The sequence below is a fragment of the Capra hircus genome, chromosome 11, assembly GCF_001704415.2.
Source record: "Capra hircus breed San Clemente chromosome 11, ASM170441v1, whole genome shotgun sequence".
NCBI lineage: Eukaryota > Metazoa > Chordata > Mammalia > Artiodactyla > Bovidae > Capra > Capra hircus.
The window spans coordinates 45,990,965-46,011,519 of record NC_030818.1 but is presented as its reverse complement, the minus strand read 5'-3'; the positions used below and the strand labels follow the sequence as shown (position 1 = coordinate 46,011,519).

The 20,555-nt window shown below is 45.3% G+C and overlaps 1 protein-coding gene across 1 annotated transcript; it reads right to left on the bottom strand.

The window, feature by feature from the left end:
* Positions 2,342-19,973, bottom strand: SLC20A1 (solute carrier family 20 member 1). Its single transcript, XM_018055327.1, has 11 exons — positions 17,558-19,973; positions 16,421-17,036; positions 16,098-16,238; positions 15,822-15,907; positions 10,763-10,859; positions 8,136-8,255; positions 6,191-6,460; positions 5,510-6,068; positions 4,789-4,974; positions 4,325-4,409; positions 2,342-3,304 (listed from the first exon to the last, which is right to left on the bottom strand). The coding sequence occupies exons 2-11, from the start codon at positions 16,764-16,766 to the stop codon at positions 3,149-3,151; spliced, it is 2,046 nt and encodes a 681-aa protein (XP_017910816.1). The 5' UTR covers positions 16,767-17,036; positions 17,558-19,973; the 3' UTR covers positions 2,342-3,148.

The following is a 20,555-nucleotide window of genomic DNA, read 5'->3' as shown; positions in this document are numbered from 1 at the left end:
CCAGTGTTTAGGAATCCACCTTGTAAGGCAAGGGACACTGATTCAATCCCTGGTCCAGGAAGATTTCACATGCCCTGGAGCAACTAAACCTGTGTGTCACAACTACTGAGACTGCGCTCTAGAGCCCGAGTTCTGCAACGAGAGAAGCCACCACGACAAGAAGCCTGGGCACGGCAAGAGTAGCCTCCACTCACCGCAGCCAGAGAAAGTCTGAGTCCAGCAATGAAGACCCACCACAGCCAAAGAAATAAAATAGCTTTTTAAAACAAATTATAAAAAGAAAACAAACATTGGCTGTAGGAAATCCAACAAAGGAGATAAAAGACATCCCCAGAACAGTAGAGGGAAACTTTAGGATGCAGACCTGAAACTTTTGTCTAGACTAGAACAGATCTGAAGCTCTGAGTGAGGTTATCCTAAAATACTGAGAGCTTCCCGGTTGCTTCTTATAGTCCTAAAAGGAAATTAACCAGTGGAAAGTTCCGGAATGACTGATGACCAGCACTTAATAAAAAAGGGAGGGGAGCTTATTCTAGGGAAAACACAATGATCACAAGAGATACACTATGACTCAGCAGCTCAGTGATATTTTTTCAAATACTCTCAATTTTGATCTCCCCAAAATTAAGACCTAATTATACAGCGGAGGGAAGTTAGGGTCTGTGTATAACAGTTGAAGACTGAAACATTATGGGGTGTCAAGGGCCCCAAACTGAGAGAGCCTAGTAGTAATACAAATACTGAAAGTGGTTGCCTCTGGAAAGGAGATGTGGAGGGAGAGCCCTGTACTTACCAAGCCTTGTTCAATCACTTGATTACTTTATCATGGATACATGTAACCTTGATGAAAATAGCTTATTGAAGGTTTTTTTTTTTTAAAAAGGGCAACATTTAGACCCGAGACAAACAGGCCTGAGTTCACACTAGCCTGTGTCCCTGGCCCAGAGAAGCTATAAAAATTGACTGCCCTGGGTCTTTGTTGCAGCACATGTGCTAAGTCACTTCAAAGCATGTGGGAACTTAGTTCCCTGACCAGGGGATCGAATCCACATCCCCTGCATTGTAAAAGGACGTGTTATTAACCACTAGACCACAAAGGAAGTCCCATGTGTTGCTTTATATGGAAATACAGATCCCCTTTGACCTCTTATTGGCTGTTGGGGTTCCTCTTCCCCAGACCTAGCTGCTCTTTTGTTCTTGGTTCAAGGACTTCCTCAGTTGTCCTCTCCTGGGCCAAGGGAAAAAATCTTGAGGGTTACTATTCTCCACTTAATGTTATTAAAAACATAGTTTCTGGGTTTCTGAGGACAGTACCAGGAGAGGAAGCCAGAACCAAAATGCAAGAGGGTCTCCTCAGAACTCTCAATTCTGAGCTTAATGCTAGGTTCCCGTTACTACCGCAGCTCCCACCTCCTTCCTCAAATGGTTACATGGGTACTTTCAGTCGGCCTGGGACTCTCCATTCTCTGTTAACATTGGTACAAATACCGTTCTCTAGACCAGTTCCATGACCTGTAAAGCAACTATAAAACCTACTGCAACAGGTCTTGAGAATGGAATGTATATAAATAGCTTAGTGCAGGGCCTGACATGCAGTGGTTGAGCATTTATAAGTGACTCCATGCGAAGTACTTAACCACTGATCTACCTTCTCAGGCACAGGCCAGGTAGGCAGAGCCTTATGCTTGTTACTATCTGGCTCCCCAAAAAACATCTAAAATTCTGAGAACAGGACACACCAACCTAGTTTTGTTGACTTTTTTAAGCCATGTACTTTTGCTTAACCATTCTGATCAAGCATAAAAACAGATGTGTTAAGATTGAAAAACCCAACACTGGGAATTTAAGGGTTTTTTGTTTGGCCACATTGCAACAGCATGTGCGATCTTACTTCCACAGCCAGGGGTCACATCAATGCACACACCCTCCTCCCCCGGCTGCCCATCCCACCGGAAGCATGTGTGCTTTCCTGACCGACCAGGGAACTCCCCCAACAGAGAATTTTGTAATGAAGCTGAGCTACACACAACCCTCATTTTAGCCTTCTAACAGCGATGCTAAAACAATCTAAATAAGGATCTGATAAAACAAGATAATCCATCGTGCTAACAAAACGTCCAAGATGCGCTAGTATTAAAAAAAAAAAAAAAAAGCTAGTCTGTTAGAACAGCCTGCGTGGAGTAATGTCATGTATATTCTGGGATCTTAAGAAATGCTTCAGGGAGGAGTGGGGAAACTGCTGCTAGCAGTTCTCACCTGCTAAGCTATCACCTTCTCCTAAGAATGCAGGAGGCTAACTGATCCGGGAACAAATGTGTATGAACAAAACCAGCAAGACAAGTTTTCTAAAAACGGTAGGCTTTTTATTTATTAAGAGGTAGACAGATGAACATGGAAGGCTGGCCCATTCTAACTTGCCCGAAGTTCATATTCCACAGCATTCATCCATCCTGCACTGTCAGAAATCTTAACAGAAATACCCAAGACTGCCAGAAGGGTTTTTCTTCCTACTTCTTCTTAGCAAGAACAGCCCATGAACTGCTTGCAAAGAAGGAACTACTAACCTAAATTTTCACCATGTCCAAAGACCCTATGAGAAGTTCCCACAGATGCCAAGAGAACCCGCCACTGCCGACTGGTGGGCAGGGTACAAGTGACTATTTCTCTAAGACTACTAGGGAAGCTTGGGTTACGGTGTTTCTTGTTAAGTCCCTGTGCATGTTAGGGCAGAAGCTGGTGAAACCAATAAAGCAGAGCACACTCTGTCAAATGGCTCTGGATGGTTGTTTAAAAAAAAAGAAAGAAATCATGTTATCTTCAGAGACAACATTAAAACATAATGGAACTGAAGCCTGATACAAAAAAGTAGAGAAATATATACAGGAATTCACAGCCCAGAGGGAAAAGGGACCTCAAGAGGAATCAGTGGAAACCTGGCTATTTTACATAGCTAATTTTGAGACAAGTCGTATTTAGCACGAAAGCAGTTACAGCACAAGTAGAGCTTCCCTCCCACAGCTCCCGATCTTGAAAGAGATTCTTTTGTCAGTCTTCGGTAACACTGCAGTCCCTCTTCAAAGGAGCAGGAAATATGTCAGGTGGTCCCAAACATTATTGACCTGAATTTCCATCACACACAGCCTCACGCTCAGAGGATGATGTATTTGAAGACTGCCATGATGGCAGCACTGATAACACCCGAAATGGGGACTGTGACGAACCAGGCCATAAAAATGTTGCGGAAGAGTCGCCAATCGACAGCCTTTTTGGATCGGAGCCAGCCAACGGATACAACAGAGCCCACCTGTGGGAGGAAACCACCAAGGAACTAGTTACTGACGTGCCAGGGTACTGTACTAAATAAGACTTGTGACCTTATACAGGTGAGGAGCCCCGGACTACCAGACTGATCCATGAGAACTGGTTTGTATTAGGAACAAGATGCAGGCCGCATGAAATCCAAGCACTGAATCTGTGCTAACTGGGGTAAAACAGAGTAGGAAAAGAAAATCCTTTTTCCTTCTGAGTTGCTGGAATTTAATGAACTATATTAATAACAGGGGTTCCCTGGTGGCTCAGATGGTAAAGAATCTGCCTGCAAAGCGGAAGACCTAGGTTTGATCCCTGGGATGGGAAGATCCCCTGCAGAAGGGAATGGCTACCCGCTCTAGTAGTCTTGCCTGGAGAATCCCATGGACAGAGGAGCCTGATAGGCTACAGTCCACGGGGTTGCAGAGTCGGACACAACTGAGCAACTGATACTTTCACTAATAATAAAAACCGCTTTAGTAACAGATTCTTTCTTACTGTTAGGTTTCCCAAAGATTCTAGAGGAAGGCTGCTATTAGACCTAATAACTAAATCATCTGCATATCTCGCTAGAAGAAAAATGACTCAAAGGCTCCATGATGAACCAACTTAAATTCCCTTAAGAAAGCCAGTTTCTTTCTTTCTCTATAGATATCCTATAGTTCTCAGTCATCAAGCAACCTTAGGACTCAGTAAGTTTCTCGGGTGCGCTGAGTACATGCTTGCTTTATACTGCCCTTCGACAGACCAACAGGCCTCACAGGCTTGCTACCTCAAAAGGGCTTTCACATTTTGGGGGATATAAAATATATTATCTGCTTAAATAAAACAGACACAAGGAACTGCAAAACGGGTCTTTACATTCTTATAGTCACTTGTCCTACACTTGTGAACTTAGACCCTCCCACAGCGTAAAACTTTCTAAACCAAAGTATCAAAGGAAACAGAGAACAAAAAACACCTCCACGTATCTACTAAAACCATTCAAAAGGCACAGTACCCTTTTATCACTTACTTTACAATGTGTCGTGCTGATGGGAAGACCAATATTCGACGCAATTACTACAGTGAGGGCAGATGCCAGCTCAATACTGAAGCCGCTGTGGACACAGACAGATCATTAGTCAAGAATGGAATTTAAACTGTGATAAGTTAGCAAAAGTTCATACAATCCTGCAGTGCTCTATCTACCTATGACAACTTCAATTTGCTCTAAACTTCTGAAATCTACTTTAAATCAGGCCATGAGATTCCTCTTCTGTTTTCCAATGTTTAAGGTTTTAAGGTTTTCTGTAAGCCCACTATTAAGGCTTGTACTTCTACTTTGAAGAACTTAGTAAACTTAGTAACATCAGTATTGGCTCCATAAATACAGATAAAAGCCAAATATACAGTCATTAAACCTCAGCTCACACATCTTTCTCATATGTTACCTTAAGAACAAAAAGCATTAGCCTGAGACCTCCTTTACCAACTTACCTAGAGGGCGTGATGGGTGTCAGATCCTTCCCCATGGTCTGGATGACTCTCCTTCCCCACACCCAGAGACCAATACAAATACCAACACCACCATACAGCAGAAGCCATATTGGCGTTGCTACTTTTGAGGAAACATCACCGGTGTCATAAACCAGATACAAAGCAACCAGAGGACCAATGGCATTGCTGGAAGAAAAAGAGAGCAAAGATGACTTTGTAGGCAAGATCCCATCTGTTAAATGCTTTAGTAAGTTTTCTAAAGCAAAGCTTTTATTTGCAAACTGTCTTTCCAGGGAAACAAATGGAACCCCCGCCGCCAACATACACAGCAGGAGACCACGAGAGTTCTTCTCAGAGGGAACACCCCACATTTGGTGGCCTGTCTTTCCACAGGCCCATCTGAAGCAAATTTGAATTTCACAAACCACAGAACTAGGATTAACAGCCTACAGATTCATTCTAGGGGCAGTAACTCTTATCAAAGAACTAGATCCCATCTTGATAAACAGCTTCTCTGTGAAAGATGTGTTTATCACCTACAGAAATGGAAACAAGCATTCTTTGTAATCTCTCTGAAGAAACTTTTCTTCCTGTTTGTACATCAATTGCTATTATCTCATTCAATCTGCATTATTCAATGTCCCACAAACCGAGCCTTACATAAAAGGATGATGCAGTATAAAAACAGAATGAGCGGCGCCAAGAATCCTGACTGACTGACCTGACGTCATTGCCACCATGGGCGAAGGACCCAAAGCAGGCTGTGAGGATCTGCAGGAACTGGAAGAGGAGAGACACTTCTGGCTTGTCCTGGTCGCACCATTCTTCCAGGGAGCTAGTGCTCCCTTTCCTGTCACCCAGACCCATCTCTGCCTTGACACTCATGTCCACTTCCGATGCCGAGTGAATGTCAGACACAGCATTGCAGTAACTGGTGTAGCTATCCATTCGAATTCGCTTCTTGCTGTCTGCGTTAGGCCACGTCAGCTTCTCCATCTCTTCACCCTTCTGTTCGCCTTCTTTGGCGCGGAAGGAATCCAGAGGCATGCCGCAGATTGCCATGGTATAGGAAGTATAGCTATTATTGCGCCTCAAGGGCTTGTCACCAGAGTCTCCCATGCAGTCTCCCACCTTGGCGAGATGTAACTTATGGAGGAGCTCTTTGTACAAGCCGGAGTCTTTGTGCACGGTGTGATACTGGTAATGGCCACTGGAGTTAATCTGGTTACTGACAGCTTGACTGAACTGAACGAGGTTCCCATTTGGCAACTGCACAGCACCTGCCAAGACCAAAAGGCACGAACACTCAATGCCAAGAGCATCAGATCCAAACAGTGAGCCCCGCAGTGGTATAGGAAACAGCGGAAAACTCGCCTGTCCCCACCAAGCAGAGTCCACGCACCGTTCATAGAGCCATCGATGCTGGTCTCCTCTTTCAGGTCCACACTGGGAAGCCTCTCTCGCTCGGGAGCTTCTTCCAGGTCTCCAAGTTTGAATGAGACTGTTCTCTCCTCCACCACAGCCCTGAGGGGCACGGTGGCTGAGCCCACCTCCGAAACAGGATTCCTTGTTTCGATGTCACTGAGTGACAACTTTGTTTCTTCATGATCTTCTTTCAAGCTATTCTTTTTCTCCATTAAGGGGCTTTCAGAAGGACTAGACTTGATTTCTCCTAGAAGAGAAGGATAAAGAATGTTTTCCTTTGGTTGTGACGAAACTGTCTTGCTCATTTCCCCTTTCCCTCCTCCAAAAAAAAAAAAAAAAATCCATCTCAAAGTAAGGCCACATGTAAACTTAGGTGAAAATTCGGGATAATTTTCCTGTCTGCTTTATTTGCCACATCTCATTTCTCAAATGCAGAACATCCTAGTATCAGGGGTTGTAAACTTTATTCGGTGAAGGCCCAGACAGTAAACTCTGGTGGTCCAGTGTCTGAGACTCTGAGCCTCCAATGCAGGAGTCCTGGATTCAAACCTTGCTCAGGGAACCTGATCTATGTGCCGTCACTAAGACTCAGTGCAGTCAAATCAAAAAAAAAAAAAAAAACAGCCTCCTGCTGATCCTTTCTGTAGTAGAAAGTAAGTACAGTAGGGAGAGGGCTGACTGGCAACTGAAAATTGCCTGAATTTCATGCATGTTTTTCAAAATTAATAATGAATTTGGCTGCATTGGGCCCAAGTTGCGGTAGGTGATCTAGTTCCCTGACCAGGGATCAAACTCAAGCCTCCTGCGCTTGGGAGTGTGGAGTCTTAGTCACTGGACCACCAGGGAAGTTCTTGCATGTTCCTTTAAAAAAGGAATGGCCAAAAAAAAAAAGAATGGCCCTCAATTTCAGTCCATGAGTTCAGGCAACATGACTCAGCTCAATGCAGGCAACTCAAGGTGACTTGAATTTCTGCCCCTATGAAACAAAGAGAAGTGCCTTGTGGTGCTGGATCCCATGATGAGGTGGTAATGTTTTTCTGCTTCCGTACCAATGCCCCTGGGGCATTTAGGCATCCCAGTAAGGCAACAGACCAGGATATCTCCCAGCCTGAGGGAAAAACGAGGTCACAAAGTCCTGAAGGCCGCCAGACTGAGCACAGAGCCTCTCAGAGGCTCCGCAGCCCAGCTGTATGACGCAGCACCCTGCTGCTGCCACCGCAGTCCATGCAGCTTTGCGCTGCTTCCAAGAAACAACTAAATCACCACCCCAGCATCCGCAGATGAGAAGGGCAGAAAAACATGACTTCAGGAGAGCTCAGACAGTGAGCACAGAAACACAAGGTATAGAGACTGATACCAATCAAAACATTCCATATTTGATTCCACCAGAATACTCTGTACAGTAATTGTCTAAAGGAGCTCTTCATGTGTGCTCCAGTGCTGAGAATTAACCAAATCTAAAGTCAGAGGTATCTATGAGCCTAGCTCTGAATACCTGAACCTGACTTAAGCTATACATGGTAGTCGTTTTGGTAAATGTTTCCTGTGAAGCTATCTCATACCTCTTATTTTTCATCAGTGAATCCTCATCCTCTCTATTAATGCAGACTACAGCCTCTCTGTATTTATCTAGCGTATCACTGGCAAGTGATCAAGGTACAGTTTTAAAAAAAAAATAATAGATGAAGTGCCTAGCCTGTCTGGCAGCCCAAATAAGGTCAAACGTGCCTCATGACTAGGTCTCAGGTCATATGATGTTAATAAGAACATCGTCTGGACAATAAACCTATATCCCCAAATTTCCATTTAAATGTTTCTGGCTTTATCAATCTATCCAAGTAGAACATTTTTACAGATGGCCAAATAAACAAAAAAAAGGCAAGCACATTGTAAGAATTTTTTTGCTATGATTTGTTACTTACGTTCAATTTTTCTCTTCATCCTGGGACATACAAAGAACCAGACGATAAGGGCACAGAAAACTGCACAGCCCACCGAGATGAGGATGGTACCCCACAGAGGAAGTTTGTCAAAGCCCAGCACTAGGAGATAAAACGGTGCATCTTGAAAACCCCAGGGCAATGGCCCCCCTGTAACGACGTGTAAACCCTCCTCTGGGGATTCCGGGGTTCCCATGCCAGCCCATCACCCTTCACTGCTGCTGCCAAGCCTGAGGCTCACAGGCTTCACTGTGCTCCTGGCTAGAGGAATTTGGGAGGAAAATCTCATAGCATCTGAAACCCACAACCGTCTGGCCTACTTTCAACACCTGCTAGCCTACCCAACTCCCAAGCTCCTTCACATACTAGGCTTTTTCCTTTCTTTGCTTTGAGGAGTGAAGGATCGTTAACACTGAGGATCTGCAACCAGCAAAGCAAATGGAAGCATTCCACTGCCCAGCTTCCAGCTGGAACAGCTGCACACACCAAATCCATGTGTTATGTCTGCACATGGATTTTAACATTAAAAAAGGCAAGTACCTCAGTCTTCACTTTTCTCATGCTGATATCATCAGTTCTCTGTGGAAGTTATCACATCCATTGTAAACTAGCTAGAGCAAGATTATCTCTTAGGATGCTTTATCAAACTAAGATACAGAAAACTGGGACATTATCTATCAAAAGATAAGAAAGGTTCAAAGGGCTGTCTTTCACAAAAGGAAACAAGCCACATCTTAATCAGACTTGCCTACTTCTCACATGGCTCAGAGATTATTAACCTGTCACCTGGTTATCACTTTTAAGTGCCAACAGGCTCCAAGCCACTAGCCTATATTAATGATAAGGGTAAAGCACCAGAGATCATTATTTAAGCCTAAAAAGATGCTATAATGATCTGTGGTTTATACAAGAATATCTTAGTTACTTGTGACTGTTTTGTTTATTAAATATTACTTATAAAATAGAAACTCTATTTTCCCTCAAAGGAATTCATATTTAAAAATCAGATATAAATGGAGGCCCCTTCAAAACTACAGTTCTGTAGTGACAATCTTTCCATTTTAATTGTTATCAATTTGAATTATGCAGTTAGTCACACAAGCTAAAATATACATGAAAATTAATCAATCTATCACAATTTAAATTTGCCTATGTTCCAAGTCAAAAAGTGGAAATGAGACTGGTTTTTCTTGTAAATGATCCACCAAAGGACAAGACAAAAATATCCATGTTCCCTTTTTAAAGAATGATTGGAAACTTGAGTTTCTAATTTCATTGAACTAAAAGCTGCGCTGCTACCACATGCAACATGACTGCTTAGAGCCTCATGGAGAATTTTTTAGTTTGACGTGAAGAGCCCAATTTAAAGCAGATTAGAAATGTAGAATGCAAGCTTTTCTTTGCCTCTATCATTTGTTAAGGAGTATAGTAACCCCTAATAAGATCAATAGTCTCATAAAGTCATCCAATTTCTTTCCTGATTATTCCAAGAATACAAGGTTAAAAATACTTCACTAAATCAAACCAACTTTGTAAAGCAATTATCCTTCAATTAAAAATAAATATTTTAAAAAGTTAAAAAAAGAAAAAATACTTCATTCCATTTTTGGTCAGTGACTTATTGCTTCAGTGAGATTTAGGAAACAAGTTACACTCCATTAGTCAGAAATGAAATCAACTTAGTGGGCCATAATGAGCATTTTTAAAGAAGAGTATTTGCAATTGTGAGCACACAATACAGAGTAAGGATAAGTAGCTTCAAGACACTATTCCAGTTATCTTTCCCTCTCCCCGCTAACTCATCTCTATAAGCACACTCTGTCCTAGGCAGCAATGTACAATGTCTTTCTCCCAACAAGTCACAACCCAATGAGTCAGAGGCTATACAACCAAATGAACCTAAGAGTGAAACTGACTGATCAAGGCATAATACTCTCCTGTCTGACAAGTTACAGGTTATCCATCTTTTTCAGTGGCTAAATTGAACATGTATTATCCTAATTTAATCCGTGCTTTGCCTTTGTCCCAACATAAAAGTAACATTTCAAGCTTTATATTCTCACAAAGACTGTTCCTCTTAGCTGCATGAATTCTTCTTCCAAGTGCACTTAGAGCAGGTGTTAAATATCCCAACTCTTCTTATTCAAGCAGATTCAGGGGAGTAAATTTAGGACTGAGAAAACAAAGCAGCTCCAATTGGGAGAGAAAAATGAGAATATCCAGCAAACCAGTCATAAATGACTGGTATTTCGAAGACAACATATAACTAATGACTCTTCGGCAGTCAGAAGTTGAGGTTAACATCAATTCCAGGTATTTTTAGCACAGGTAGGAGAGAGGGAGGGATAAGATCAAATTATCGGTGGATCCTGTGAAGACTAAAGAGTAAAGGTCTGTAGTGATTTAGAATCTGAGCAGGTCTCTTTGGTTGAAAAACTATCTAGGTTAAACTCAGCGTACACTAGCCTGCAGCCTTCTGAAATGGGCGCAGGCCAGTCACCTTCTAGTAGATTTCAGCCCTGTAAAGCAAAAAGGGGTAAATTGGGCATTTAATGCAAGTTTTAGAAACAATTTTAAATTCACATTTAAATATTCTGATGTGTACTTACATGGTGCTCCAGTGTACATGATGGAAAAGAGGTTGATTCCAATCGTGCAGGCATAGAACACTGGCAAAGCTCGCAACCCATTAGGAACGGGATCCGCCTGTAAAATTATCATTATTGTAAAGATCAAGACCTTAAAAGCTGTAAAAAGTCAACCCATTTCCACTGAACCTTATCAAAGGGCAGCTCCAGGAATTACAGTACCAGCCAGTAACTCTCCGTGGTAGTCTCTGAGGACAAACGGTCTTTTCGTACATTGCTCCTGGAAGTCCCCCTACCAAGGCTGATCTACATCTATCTGAATTTAAGTTTGTGTTTGAATTTATGTTCGGGGGGTTAGTTGGGGTTTTTCTTGTTGCTGTTATTATATCCCCTGAAGAAGGGAATGGCAACCCACTCTAGTACTCTTGCCTGGAAACCCCATGGACAGAGGAACCTAGCGGGCTACAGTCCATGGGGTCGAAAAGAGTTGGACAGGACTGAGCGACTGATCACATTAACAAGGCTACCTATTACGGATGACTAGTGATGTCCTGGACGGTCAGTTTTAACCCCCAGCTCTCTAAGGCAGTGGTCCCCAACTTCTTTGGCACCAGGGATGGGTTTCATGGAAGACAACCGCTCACCTCCTGATGTGTGACCCAGTTCGTAACAGGGGAGTGGGGACCCAAGCTCTAAGGTACCTCATGTCCAGATAAAAATCTGAGCACACACCTGAAGATGTATTCTATATTTGTGAGAGGTCAAGAAACAGACTATAAGTTATTACAACATCTCTTACCCGACTTTATACCTGCAATGATTTCTCAAATATAAAACATGTAGAATATACTAGCAACAACCATCTTATCTAGACATTTGATAAATAAGCCACAACTAATGATTTACCAAAGTGCTAAGATAAAAATCAATCGTATATGAGGTCATCTCCTCATTCAACAGACTGTGTGCCAAGCACCATTTCGGGCACGAAAATATGGGAGTGAATGAGATAAAGTCTCTACTCTCACAGAGCTGACATTGACATTCTAATACAGAATGATGCTCTGAAGGAAGCAGTGACGGAAGGAGGGGCACACTTTAATTTGGGGGGGAGGGGGTAGTCCAAAGACTATTATTGGAGCCAAGACACAGATGTCTTACGTCAACAAGCCATAAAGCCATGTAGCCAGGCACACACCCAGGTGGAGAAACAGCAGCTAGAGGACAAGCTATCTGGAAGGCAGAATGTCCCAGAGACATCAGCAAATATAGAGACCCTGAGGCAAACGCTTGAATTGTCTTGAGGAACAGCAAGGAGGCCAGTGTGACTGGAAACAAGAGTTAAAAACAAGAGCACAGGGCTTCCCTGGGGGCAGGCACCTCTAAGTCCAACTCTTTGCAAACCCATGGACTGTAACCTACCAGGCTCCTCTGTCCATTGGATTTTTCAGGCAAGAATACTCGAGTGAGTTGCCATTTCCTCCTCCAGGGGATCTTCCCAACCCAGAGTCTGAACCTGCATCTCCTGCACTGCAGGCAGATTCTTTACTCGCTGAGCCAACAGGGAATCCCTGGTGGCGCAGATGGTTAAGAATCCAGCTGTCAATACAAGGGACACGGGTTCAATCCCTGGTTCCTAGAAGATCCCACAGGCCTAGGAGCAAGTAAGTATGTGCACCACAACTACTAAGCCTGTGCTCTAGAGCCTGGGAGCAACAACTACCGAGCCCATGTGCCACAACTACTGAAGCCCGAGTGCCTAGACCCTGTGCTCTGCCATGAGAAGTCACCCCCAATGAGAGGTCCACGCACAGCAACAAAGACCCAGCACAGCCAAAAATAAATTCTAAGGAAAAAAAAGGGGGGGGCACAGATCTTAACACATGGGAAGCCTAAATAAACCTCAAAGATGTTGTCAGCCTAAAGGTTTAATGCTATCTTAGATCCAATGGAAAATCTTGGAGAGGTAGAGATAAGGTAAAGACTCATCAATAATTAATGGGAAGACTGAGTTAATGGCTTAAGATTAAGTAACCAGAAAGCAGAGGTGCCATTCCCAATCAGCAGAGAGGATGGGCCCTGGATGAAAACCACCTGAACATCAGCTCCCCAATCTTCCCCAGTCTGCAGCCTGCAAGAATGCTACAGATAAGGGACCTGACAAAATAAGAGCCAGTAAAACCTAAGCATCCCTGAGCCGTTCAATGATGTGGGCCCCACCCCAAGAGTAGTTAAGGTTATGAACCTGAGCTGTATATACCTTTTTCTTCTAAGAATAATCTGTGGTTTTAAGAAATTCTTCAAGGAACTTAAGATTCCCCCTGCTCCACACCCACATCAAAATCCATGAGGGTTCCAGAAATTATGTAGAGGCTTCTCTTCCTCCCTCCCTTCTGTTACCTCTGAATTCCACTCAACCACTCCCCCGAGGTAACCAGGGCTGTTTTATGAGAATGTTTACCAACATTTGACTCATTTAAACACACACCTAAAACTTTACCTCGAAGTAAACATCTCATCACCTCGCTATATGGGATGGGAAAGGAGGGCATCTTCCTAACTCATTTTCAACCAGGACAGTTCTTTTTTTATACACTGGACATGTCTGAAAAGATGCCCTAGATAGATTTAACATGATTTCTGACAGAAGGGAGGAATACTGAAAGACCCATCTTCTTTGGAATTCAAACACTCAACAGGAAAGCTTCTTTGCCCCATCCCTTGTTTACTGTCCCAGTCCTTAACTTTTGCTCTGCTCTTCCCTACCAACACCCTAACCCATACCCTCAGAACATTCAGAAGACTGAAAATGTCTGAAAGCCCTTGTAATGTTATTAATTTCCAAAACAGAATTTTTAGTTGAAAAGTATCTTAATGGTCAAATATTTAGATTTTAACAGCCAGGACCACCAAAGGTTATCATTCAGAGATGTTAAAGTCTAACAGTAACCAGAAATATTCAGTCTCATCACCTAAACACTCATTGGTAGATTAGAAACAAGGGCATGTGCCTGCCCCTGGGGAGGGGGAGGGAAGGCCAGTGGCGATTCTCCAAGTTCACCTTGAATAGTTTTAAACACAATTCCAGTCATTCTTGATCATGTCCATCCTCATACCCCATGAGGAATATATAGAAGTTAATATAGCTAACTTAAGCTCTCAGGAACTTAGGGTAAAAATACCTGGCATGTGTTCCCCAAATGAGAGGTCTGAGCAGCTGAAAATCTCACTCTGTACCTGAGAGCATGACCATTCCCCTCTCCAGAAAAGAAGTCTATTTTGGTTTGAGACACACAAAGCCTCTGCAGAATCAAAAGAATCAGACCCCTGTGTAAAACCTTTATGCGCAAAGCCTTCCCTGGTGGCTCAGTGGTGTGCCAATGCAGGAGACACAGTTCAATCCCTGGTCTGGGAAGATCCCACATGCCAGAAGGAGCAACTGGGCCTGTGCACCACAACAGCTTGTGCTCTAGAGCCCAGGAGCCCCAATGGCAGAAAAGAGGGGCCCTCACACTCCAACTGGAGAAAGGCTCTCGAACCTGCAAAAACCCTGCACAGCCAAAGATAAATAAAATTATGGAAAAAAAAACTTTTATGTGCAAGAATTCCTAACATAGGGTTCTATGAATTCTGCGCTCTGATCCCTGGCTAAGTTGCCCTCAAACTGAAGCATCCTATTATATTCTACAGCAGTGGGGAGTGGGAGGGGTATGTGCAAATCATTACCTGCTTCTTTAATAAGACAATTTTTACTCTCAAATTATACTAAGCTATAGAGGTTTCAAGCTTTCAAAGTACTATATTGCTATCTTTTGCCAGACTCAGGCCATGGTAAACAGATTAGTGAGTCACTTTATACCAATCATAGAATTGCTATAGAAAGTACAAATCCTCCCAAGAGAAGCTTAGAACTAGACCAAACAAATGGCTCAGTACATTCTTACCACTTGAGATTAAACTACCTGTCTCCCTTCACTCATATTTCTTCAGTTTAGAAGAATTTAAGCACTTACAATGGACTGTTGAAAGAGTCATTCACCTCAGGAAAAGGACAACTTTGTTTACTGAGAAAAAAATGCATTTATTTTTACTGTAACTCAGTCCAACAACATCCCTTGTTGTCTACATTTATTCTGGAGGCAGCATCAGACTTCATGATAAAAGAAATGCTATCGGCTCCCTCAAAAGGGATTTTCAAAGGGACAGGAAATTAAATGGCTATCTGGAATTTTTCTGCCAAGAAAAACTAAACAGACTTTTGTGATTTTTACCTTCACTGGTTCCTTTTTACCTATTCTGAGATAGTAAAGTCAAGTCATTGTGAGAGTTATGAGTCCCCACCATGATGTTCATAAACTGGTTTCAATAATCAACACTACACAGATAATTAGGTAGGGACCCAAACTATTCCATTTTAACTGGCAGTTAAGAAAAAGCCATCCAGGGCACTCAAGCTTACAATTCAAACTGGCCTGAGATAGAGAAGCAGATGGACTTGTGGACACAGCAGGGGGAAAATGGGAAGTTGGGACTAATTGAGAAAGTAGCATTGACATATATAAACTACCATGTGTAAAATAGCTAGTGGGATGCTGCTGAATAGCCGTAGGCCAGGGCTTTGTGATGACCTGGGGGTGGCGAGGTGCGATCCAGGCTTAAGGAAGAGACATAAGTAACAACTTATGGCTGATTCAAGTTGTTGTACAGCTGAAACCAGCATAATATTGTAAAGCAATTATACTCCAATTAAAAAAAAGGGTGGGTCTGCCTATGATGGCGGTTTTAACCTGCATACAACTACACAAAGTCACGCCAAATACATTAATTTTTTCCTGCTTTCAATCTCTTCAATTTCTTGGCACCCCTTACTGTTCATTTAATTTCTCCTTTCCAAATGCCTTCTTGGGTATTGAAAACTTTCTTCTTTCCAATAAGTTAGGTACAAAACAATGTTTCTAACTCTCCAAGGTCACACTCCTACACACCCATCACACTTGTAAAAATGCTATCGGTTTGAATACCACTGAATGTGACCTACTCCAGGTCATGTGAGGGGTGGAGGTGGGGGAAGAAAGATTACCTTACGGAGGATGAATGCACGAACCAGGAAGAATAAAATCCCAGACATAATACCAGAAAGCAGAGGAGAGACGAACCAAGACAACACTGGAATAAAACACATTAAAAGAAACGTCAACTAATGAAAATCAGAAACCCAAACGCTCCTCCCTCTCAGTCTTCCCTTTTCAAAACTTTAATCCATCCCTCCAACTTGACACCATCTACTTACTCCCACACACAATGCCTCCTCCTTGTGGTAACACGACAATAAAAAGACATTTAGAATGAAACGTACCAATTTTTATCAGTTCAGACCACTTGACACCTTCCTGCCCCTTTGCCACCAAGGAGAAACCAATGGTTGCACCGACGATACAATGGGTTCCAGAAATGGGCAGCTTCAAGAAGGAAGCCACTAGTTGCCACACCGCAGAACCTGAAAACACGTCAAGTTCGATTAAGACAAAAGGCAGAATTCCAGTATTGTACGCAGCGGATATTACTGAAGGTAACCATCTGAAAAGCTTCAGAACACAAGAATGGAACTACCCATGACAGGAATTCACTAACCCTCCAAGAGGACAATCAGGGCGGGGGCAGTGGTGGTGGAGAACTCACCAAACATCGCACTGACGGAGCCGGCCATCAACAGCTTTTGGGTCGAGTTGTACATCTCCACGTCAATCAAGCCCTTCCTGATCGTCTCGCTCACTTTGGCCCCCAGGAGGACAGAGCCCACTGTTTCAAAGATACTAGCTAAGATGCAGGCTTGCTTGAGGGTCACTACACCTGATCCCACGGCTGTACCAAACGAATTTGCTACATCATTGGCTCCCACGGAGAATGCCAGGACGAAAGCAATAATAAAACCCAGGATGAGCATCCATAGGTAGTCCACCAACGGACCAGAAGCGGCAGTAGCAGCAATAGCAGTGGTAATGAGCGGTGCCACGGTCGTTGCCATTCTCTAGAGTAGTGGTTCTTGAATGAATCAGAGAATTACTGAGCGGCGTTCAAGATGTGTAAACAGAATATGAGGTATCAAAAATGCTATAATAAATAATATATATTATATAAAATTAAATACTGTAAACTACGGCACAGAAACCGAGCTGGGGAGTTACTGCTATACGCTGCGTATGGGCATCTGTTGTCTGGGGTTTCTTTGGCTCTGGAGGGCTAGGAACACGGAGCAGAATTCCATGGCGGAGAAGAGAAAGGACGCAAGTTCATCCTGGAAGAAGGGAGAGGAGTAACAATAATAGTGCGCTCTTGGGGGCCGGTCCCGCACTCCGCGCCGAACCACTGGGAGGGGGGGCGCCCGGCCGGGCCCGCCATCCGCGATCCGCTGTCCCCCGACCCGGAGAGAACGCGCCGGGCACGTGGCGCCGGGGACCACCTCCGCCCGCGCGCGCCCAGCCCGGCCCGGCCCCAGAGCAGCGGGCCCCCGAGCAGCCGGCCCCCGCGCGCCCTCCCCGCGAAAACCGGAAAAGGGCCGTTCCCGCGCGCGCGCCACCAGCGGACCGCCAAAAAGGCCCGCGGGCGGGCGAACGAACGAACGGACGGACGGACGGACGGGCGGGCGGGCGGGGTGGGGTGGGGTGGGGTGGGGTGGGGTAGGGAGGCGGGCAGCGACGAAAGCAGAACCCCACTGCGCCGCCCGCCCCGGCCCAGCCGGCCATCCCCAGCGCCGCCGCGCCCACACTGGGCCCCGGGGAGAAGAAAGAGCCTTTCCAAGGTGGCGCCTCCACTCACCAAAGAAAACGAAGAGCTGAACGGGAGGCGAGGTCCAGGCGGCGGGCTAGAACCACGGACGCACGCACCTTTTATCGAAGACCACACGACCTGGGGCGGAGGCTCTGGGGATGGCTCCGCTGGGCTGACGACAGAACCTGGAAGCTGACGCCTCAGCAGCGAAGAGAAAGCACGCAGCGCGCGCCGGCAGCCATCACTCTGGCAGCGCACGCCGCCGGCCCCTACTTATAGCCGGCGCCCCGCCCCGCGTGACCCGCCGCGCCTCGCGCCGGCCAAGGAGTCCCACCCCCGGGATGACGCAGACCCCGCCAGCTCGGCCGGATGAGCCAGACAGCGGCGCTCATTGGCCCGCCCCGCACTGTGGTCACGCCCCCAGAGGGGAGCTTGTCCACGTGGGGAGGGCCAGCCCCTTCCCTGCGGCCTTGCCTCTGCGTCTTGGCACTGCCTGGAGTCAGCGGAGGAGGCCGCTGGGGACCCTCACCCGGTCCCTGGAGGTCATCAAGCGGGGGTTATGGAGGCCACGACCAAGGTCATAGTTCCTGCCTCGCGATCGCAGTATTACGGAGCTGTCCGAGCCTCGAGCCGCACTTCAGCGCACTTGTGACTTGCTGCATCGGGAGGCCACACCTGGCCAGGTTCCCTCCCTCCCGTCATCCCGGTGACACTGCAGGGGAGCTCGCGCCCTGAGGCTCCGGATCCGGTCCCGGCACGTTGTCGCACCTGTGACTTGCCCTTGGCCAGACAAGCACTGTTCCTCGCCCGGGGAGGGAGAGGGCTCACGTGGCCGCTTTACTCCCGCAGTCATGCACTTGGTTGAAAACAGTACCGCTGCGGAGTCACGAGAACCAGGTTGTCTCCCAGTTATGGCGCAGAGCCACAGGGTGGCTGTGGGTCATTAATTTCCCGCGGCAGACCGTTTTCTGCGCCGGGGCTGAGGTGCCTGGGGAAGGACTCCTCCGGATTCAAATACTGATTCTTGCTTGCTGCAGTGTGTCACCTTGAGCGACTTTCAGATCTCTTGCGTAATCGGGAATGTAAATTGTTAACAATTATACCTACCTAGTGGCGGGAATTAAACGAGTTAACGAGTGTGAATGGAACTAGAACTCAGTAGATGTTCAGTGAATGCTAATTTCCGTTTTGTGGTTTCCGTGAATATTCCTGTTTTCTGATGTAGAAAAGGGTGTCTGTGGTGTTCTCTTCGGACCCCCGGAAACTTTCCTATTTTTAGGTAAATTGATTTCTGGTGCCCCTACGTGGCATATATAATGTAGCGTTGACATAATAAGATTTGCCTTGCGCATTTGGGGGCATTTCATTATTCGGCCTAAGATCAAGACTAATCACTCATGCAGGGGGAGATTATGGTCGTGGTCTCTTGTCGGGGTTTGTAATGAGATTAAAGAATTCCCAACAAAAATATTTACCAGGCTTAGAATGTTCTGGAGCCCTCCTGGCCTTTAGCCATCTCTAGCAGCTGGGCACTGAATAGCAGGAACAAAGACGTAAATCATTGCTAAGTCTGGCTCATCTATGGAGGCTTAAAACTCCACCTGAGTTTCCTCTGACCTACCTAGAAAATCTGGTGGAGTTATATGAGTAACTTACGAAGTTCTGAGTCCCAAGGTCGTGGCCAAAAAAAGGAAGTGGGCAATGTCCAGGAACACTGACCCTGGAGTGCAAATCTGATGTAATTCTGGCCCCTGAAATTGTACACCTCCCTCCGACTTTACTCCGTTGCAAGGCTATGAAAAAATAAAGGACTGACATGTTACAGGTCTTTACTGTTCTGCCATTTTAAAACAATAATTTCCAAAGCAAGTTATTAAGGCAATTACCTAGAACTTTCCCTGGTTTGTGTTTGTTTTTTCATTCTGCCCATGGACTGCTAGTACCCAGTCTGTGCTACTAGCCCTTTAAGTTGGCAAACACTTGCTGGACAACCCCTGTTGAAGGCGGCGGGGCAGCCATGGTGAATATCCAGCAAGCTGAGAGCACAGGCCAAGCCCCTTGGTGGGATTTGAGGAGAGTGCTGGGGCAAAGATTCAGGCAATTCCCCTTGCGATACATGTGAATTCTGAGCATCTTCAGGCTGTAGAAGGGCTATACCCTTCCTCCTCAGGACAATATTCATAGCGCCTCTGCCAATGGGGCTGTCAGGAGAGGTGAGGGTTGGGGTGGGTCCTGGCCATCTCATCTGGGAAGAGGATTAGTAGGGTGTGGCCCTTAGAGACTTGGACTTCTCTTGGCTGGAACGCCTCATCCTCTCATGGGGAGGAGAGGTAGGGTTCTGTGGAGAAAAGTTTCAGGGCCTTGAAATGGAAAAATAGAGGAGGTGTGAGCATCACCAGTTCACAAACAAATGGCACTGGTTCTGACCTTATGGCTGAACACAGGAAAGAGGGCAGAGATCCCAAGGATAATGTTTCTGTTAGAATCAAGGTGTTGGACATGCTCTCTTGAACCCTAGCAAGGCCATTTGGTCTAGTGGTTAAATGTGTAGACAGTTAACCCGAGCTACCTGCTCTGCTACTCACTAGTCTCTTGACCAGGGACAAGTACCTTCTCTATCTCTGTTTCCTTATCTGTTTAGGGCTTCTAGGTGGCACTAGAGGTAAAGAAACTGCCTACTAATGCAGGAGACAAAAGAGATGTGGGTTCAGTCCCTGGTTTGGGAAGATCCTCTGGAAGAGGGCATGGCAACTCACTCCAGAATTGTTGCTTGAAGAATCCCATGGAGAGAGGAGCCTGACGGGCTACCGTCCATAGGGTTGCACAGTGGAGAGTTTGAGAGTTGCTACTTTGTAGGGTTGTTATGAGGACTCAATCAATGTATGTAAAGTCCTTAGAAAGGATGTCTAATGGCTGGTTCAATCTCCGAATTCTTAATATAACAAATAGGGACTTCCCTGATGGTCTAGTAGCTAAGTCTCTGCACTCGCAAGGCAGGGGGCCTGGGTTCAATCCATGATCAGAGAATTAGATCCTACACGCCACA

What these genes read in the sequence shown, in the direction of transcription:
- SLC20A1 (XM_018055327.1), bottom strand. Translation starts at nt 16,766, where the DNA reads ATGGCAACGACCGTGGCACCGCTCATTACCACTGCTATTGCTGCTACT. An exon ending in GTCTGAACTGATAAAAATTG is followed by an intron (nt 15,908 to 16,097) that starts GTACGTTTCATT and finishes GTTTTATTCCAG; the next exon opens with TGTTGTCTTGGTTCGTCTCT. An exon ending in CATGTACACTGGAGCACCAT is followed by an intron (nt 8,256 to 10,762) that starts GTAAGTACACAT and finishes TTTATCTCCTAG; the next exon opens with TGCTGGGCTTTGACAAACTT.